Source organism: Lontra canadensis, unplaced genomic scaffold, assembly GCF_010015895.1.
Source record: "Lontra canadensis isolate GAN:19392208 unplaced genomic scaffold, GSC_riverotter_1.0 scaffold70, whole genome shotgun sequence".
Lineage (NCBI taxonomy): Eukaryota > Metazoa > Chordata > Mammalia > Carnivora > Mustelidae > Lontra > Lontra canadensis.
In genome coordinates this window covers 4,910,694-4,916,693 of record NW_022631064.1, presented here as the reverse complement: position 1 = coordinate 4,916,693, position 6,000 = coordinate 4,910,694, and the positions used below count along the sequence as shown (strand labels likewise).

Below are 6,000 nucleotides of genomic sequence, written 5' to 3'. Positions count from 1 at the left end.
TATTACTGTCTAAATTTTTACTTTCATGTTTCCGATGATGCTAAACTGAACAGATTAAAAATTCTGTTAGAAAACCATGTTTACCCAATTCCTGTAAGTTCCACAGGTAAAAAAGAATTTTTGGGAGATTTTTCTTAGAGAGCCAGTGAGCGTGAAGGTAGAAGGGCAGTGAGAGAGAATCCCAAGCAGACTCTGATCCCAACACAGTGCAATCCCAGGACACCGAGATCATGACCTGAGCCAAAATCAAGAGTTGGACGGTCAACTGACAGAACCATCCAGGCACCCCTGCTTCCTTTGCTTTTAAACTGTATTCCTTGTAGGTCTTGCATTAGTATGCAAGGGTCTGTTTATCCTTCTTTCTCTCCAAATTATTTAAATTCTAGTTAGTTAATATATAGTGTAATACGTTTCAGGTGTTTACTTTTATTCATTTCCATTTCATATTCTCAAAACTGCAAATTCCAAAATGTGCACTGTATTGTCCTAACAGAAGCATTAGTCCATGTGTTGTCAATTCCTTTTAGCGGACAAAGAAGAAAGACAGCTAAAATGCTACCACTAGTGAAATTTTTTTTTAAAAAGATTTTATTTATTTAACAGAGAGAGAGATCACAAGCACAAAGAAAGGCAGGCAGAGAGAGAGTGGGAAGCAGGCTCCCCGATGAGCAAAGAGCCCAATGCGGGATTCGATCCCAGGACCCTGGGATAATGACCTGAGCCAAAGGCAGATGTTTAATGACTGAGCCACCCAGGCACCCCAAAATTTTTTTTTTAACTTAAAGATTTTATCAGCACACAGAAGCAAGGGGAGTGGCAGGGAAAGGGAGAGTCAGGCTCCCCACTGAGCAGGGAGCCAGATGTGGGACGTGATTCCAGGACCCTGGGATCATGACCTGAGCAGAAAGCAGAGGCTTTAACCCACTGAGCCACCCAGGTGCCTCTTATTTTATCATTTACTAAGAATCTTATCCTGCTGGTTCTTGAGGGTATCTTTTCCACCAAAGTTAGAAAGGCTCAAATATCTTTATGTTATCATTTTCCCTTGTGAAATCTAGAGTTAGAAAGACTAACCTAGTCACTCCCAGAATTTGCCCATGTACTAAGTTTATCAGTTACAGGTCGAAAGACCTTCCAAGTTTGAAACAAGCCTAAAAGAGTATTTGAATTAGGGACTCTATAGCTGTAAATTTCAGTATTAAACAGGACCTAAATTATGTATGTCATTTTCTCTAATGAAGAAAAGCAAATATGAAAATATGGTAATGAACTTATTAATCAGCATCCTCTGTAGTTAGAAATGAGTTTTTGTTTTTTTTTAAGATTTTATTTGATAGAGATCACAAATAGGCAGAGAGGTAGGCAGAGGGAGAGGGAGAAGTAGGCTCCCTGCTGAGCAGAGAGCCTGATGCGGGGCTCGATCCCAGGACCCTGGGATCATGACCTGAGCAGAAGGCAGAGGCTTTAACCCACTGAGCCACGCAGGCACCCCTAGAAATGAGATTTTGGTATGACGGATGAACATGCACAAAAGCACTATTTAGAAAAGCAGTTTATCTTTAAGTATTTTTCAGCCTTTGTTATTCTTAAGGATAAGAGAGTTCCATAGCACTCATTTGAAAACACTTCTCCCTTATAGCAGCTTCATTTCTTAAGGTTTGTAATTAGGGATTTGCTATTTCTGATAGATCGTCCTTTCTCTGACCAATGGGACAAAATAAGGTGTTAGTAAAGCCCTCACAGAACCTTGTAAAAGCCTTTGCTCTTATATAGGATTAGTTGGCTGACGTCATCTTGACCTGACATCTTCAATCAGGTAAGTGTGTGCGGGTACACTACAATCAACGTATCAGCAAAAACTGGGTAAAAAAGATCATCCTAGTTGAAAGCACAGGATGTATTAGCAGAAGGTTTAATTGAGATCAAGTTGTTTATACATTGTTTCTCCAGTTGAGATGACACTTCTGAAATGTCTCCAGAGCAGCTAAGCAAGCTTCCAACAACTCATTCTGCAGGGCCTGCATAACCTCCTCTTTTGAATGTTAGCGAGAGGTTTCAATAGCACAAAATAGGTGGTTTATATATGCCCCCCAAAAAGAGTAAGACATTTTTCTCTCTTACTATTTCATTTAAATTATCTTAGAGAATTGTTCAGCAGTGAAGTTTTGACCAAATGCTTCTGAAAGTTTTTAGTATTTATAAGAGTTCAGAGAGTAGTAGTTACCTGTGAATTAGCTTATGACCAATAGAAAATGGAAGGCTAGTTATATTTTCACACTATAGTAATCAACTATTCTGCACGGCCAGCCCAAACAAACCACACATAAATTATCACAATGCTTGTATATGTATCTCCTGAAGCTGAATATTCTGTAGTTTCTCAGTAAATTATATTGATCTGTTGGGTCACAGAATAAAAGAGAGTGAACAAAAAATAACATTTTTAGTTTAGTTACCTATCTCCCCAGCCAACACAATCTCTATACCAAGTTAACCAAGAAATTACTCCCTTGGAGCAAATACAGAATTCCAAAACACTTTTATAAATAACAAAGAATTAATTTACTAGTAGAGTTTGATAGAAAAATCCTTTAATCAAAACAAGTTTACAATGTCGACACGTATGGCTTAACTAGAATAAATCTGTCCAAATTTAAATTGTATTAAGGACCAGCTATAATGTAATATCAATAGTTCCCTCAAAACAGTAGGTCCTAGTTCCATTGTAAGACCTCTCAAAAAGCAGAACTCCAATTATTGAAATAATTCAAACTTTTCATTTATAGATGAAAACCATTATCTGAGAGGTCAAAACATACAATGCATGTCACATGCAAACACTGATACTAATTAAGCCTTTTCTCTGTATTCATAGTTTCAAAACATGAGAAGTGTCCTTTAGCTACTGAAAACCACCAACTGACCTAATCAAAATATCTTAGAAATGCTATCTGTTAAGTTACCCTTAAATTTTGTTAACCTTGGTTTACCCTGATTTAGTCCGTATACATGAATATACGAACTATCAAAGTACTCCTTTACTTTATCTAACTGCCTCGGAGCAACGTATTTCTACTCCTTACAAGTCTGTCACATGGAGGATCTCTAAATAATAATCCCCTTCTGATATGACCATGTTTTTCAAATAGGTTAGTTTTCTTATATAGCATTTAATTCTACTATTTACTGCATAAGAATCATGGAATTTTTTTTCCCCAATTAAAAAAATACTTAGTGACTTCCTTAATGAGTGTGACTTTTTTTTAAAAATTCAGAAACACGAGACAGTTCTCAAAAATAAACTTTTATCATTTTGTTTTTAGTTTCAGCTACTAGTGCCTGTAAAGGATCTTAGATGGTTGAACCCTAAAGCCAGATTCATTCCTAAACATACCTCTTCTGCTTTCTGTAGGAAAGTCCTGTGACTTCACTCAATTCCCAGCCATAATACTAAATAACCTTCAAAAGTTAACATGAGTTTTGTACCTTGTAGAATTGTCAGTTGGATATCTAATTGTCATACAAAAAGGCATACAGACCATAAATTGTTACAAAGCAGCAGGATAATGTAGCACAACGTAGACTGGGAGATTAAAATTAACTTTTGATAAAAGGAGTGAGTACTTGTATAGAAGTAACATTTTATCTACCATAAAAATGCATAACTTCTACAAAACCCACAAACAGTGAAAAGACAGTCTGGTAAATCCAAGGTTTGTAAAAACTATGCACAAAACCCACGGTATTTGGGAAAAAAGGAAAGGTTTATACAAGTAGCAGTTTTAAAAATGTAACCTTTTTCTACTATCAATTACACATTAACGTACACACACTAATTGAAATTATGCTACAACCAAATGTCTGGAAAAGCAGTTTAACATTTCCTAAATGGATTTTCCCTCACATTTACCGAATAATGTAGCTGTTAATACTGCACAAGTACAATTAGCAATAATGTTTAATTACTTTTAAACAAATATAGAGGGATTTTCTCCCTCAAAACAAGTTTTCAACATCAAAACCTATGCTTATAAAAATTTAAAACTTTCAGCAGTCTAAATATTTCAAATGAAAACCATTACAAACTTCTCAAATGTTCTTTATATTCCAGGTATATCAACCTAATTATCCAGTGTGGAATCCTTCAGAGATATTTCAGTCTCTCTCTCTTCACTGGATGACCTAAAGGAAGGAAAAGAAAGGTGTGTTAACTGGGATTAGGGACTTGACTCCTTCACGGGGGTCAGAAAACACATTAAATCCATGCATTATGTTTTTATTTTTAAAAATACGTGGATTATCACCAAATTATTTTTAAAAATAGTATTTTTGCTCAAAATTTTATTTTACCATGTTAATATTCAGATCAAGCAAATTAACTCAGGGTAGCATCCTGGCCCAGGCCCTTTCCATCATTTCCAACTTTAAAATGAATTCTCATGAAAATTCTATCTGTAATGCCAATATATTACAAACTTTAATAAAGAGAGGGAGGATACAGACACGATTTCCCTGAATTTCAAGATTAGAAGGGATGCTTGATTCTAAGTCCTTCAAATGTGTAGCAGAAAAAACCAAGACTTGGATAACTATAGTCCAATAACTAGTTATTTAGAGGCTATAGTAGAAAATAGCCCGTGATTCTAGATCTCATTTTTGTATTACCCTGTCACAATGCAAGAAAGTATGAATGTAAATCACTCTTAAAGCTGTATCAGTGAAAAAGTCCAAAGGAGAACAGTTATTTTAAACTGGATTCCTACTATCTAGCTCTATTCCCTTCGAATACAGACAATTATAAAGTTTTTGTTTCCTTTTTGATTTATATCTTGCTTCCTCAGTTCAGGAATAGAGCAATCAAAATACAATCCTATACAAATAACCTTGGAACAGCAATGCGATTTAAAAATTAAAAATATAAATGATCCATTAAAACATGTCCTCACTTTTTCTTACTGCTGGCCTCGTGGTTGTCTTTGCTTTCTTCACTGCTGTCTCCATTATGTTGTGGTTGATTACTGTCTTGAGCATCAGATCCTCCATTTAGAGTCTTTGAACCTTTAAAAAGGTTCCAATGGAAAAACTGTTAGAGCTTCTAATACTTTAAGAAGTCCTCTAAAGAGCCAGAATAAAAAATAAAAACATGGCCCTAAAGTTTCTAATACTTAATACACCTCATTTGAAATGACACTGTAATCTTTTGGATGCTTAGGCACACTGATAAGTCGTAGGGTTACTATATACAGATCTATGGGTACAAGAAAGGGTGGTTTTTAAAGATTTTATTTTAGAGAGTATGTGCACAAGCTGGTGGGGGAGGGGCGTGGGAGGGCAAGAGAGACAGAGGAGGAGAAGACAGGATCTCAGACACCGTGCTCTATCTCACAACCCTGATATTGTGCTCTGAGCCGAGATCAACAGTCGGGGTGGGGGCCGGGGTGGATTATTTATTTTTTTTAAAGATTTTATTTATTTAGGCTCCTGGGTGGCTTAGTTGGTTAAGCGTCTGCCTTCCTGGCTCGGGTCACGATCCCAGGGTTCTGGGATCAAGTTCTACCATCAGGCTCCCTGCTTGGTGGGGAGCCTGTTTCTCCCTCTCCTTCTGCCTGCAGCTCCCCCTGCTTGTGCTCTCTTTCTCTGTCAAATAAATAAATAAACAGAAGATTTATTTGAGAGAGAGCACAAGCACTTGTGCACAGGGAGAGGGAGAAGCAGAATCCCTGCTGAGCAGAGAGTCTGATTTGGGGCTGGATCTCAAGACCCTAAGATCATGACCTGAGCTGAAGGCAGAGGCTTAATCCACTGAGCTACACAGGTGCACGGGGTGGGGGGGATTTTTAATACAGTCATTCCATTTTTTATAAAAATGTGCATCAAAGTAAAATTTTATATTTTTCCTTGTTATTTCACAATGTGTCAAAAGTACTATTCATAATTAACATGATTTTGTGCCCTACCGAAGTAAATGAGAAGTATATCTTATTTCTAAGAAATCTCTAA

At 36.6% G+C, this 6,000-nt stretch overlaps 1 protein-coding gene across 1 annotated transcript in view; it reads right to left on the bottom strand.

The window, feature by feature from the left end:
• Positions 1-2,574: 2,574 nt before the first annotated feature.
• The window catches only part of PSIP1 (PC4 and SFRS1 interacting protein 1), a 40,693-nt gene continuing 37,267 nt past the window's right edge, over positions 2,575-6,000 (bottom strand). The window contains exons 15-16 of the mRNA XM_032880559.1: positions 4,947-5,058; positions 2,575-4,182 (exon numbers count right to left, since the gene is read on the bottom strand). Of these exons, the coding sequence (XP_032736450.1) occupies positions 4,122-4,182; positions 4,947-5,058 (173 nt within the window). The 3' untranslated portion in view covers positions 2,575-4,121. The remainder of the gene's footprint in view (positions 4,183-4,946; positions 5,059-6,000) is intronic.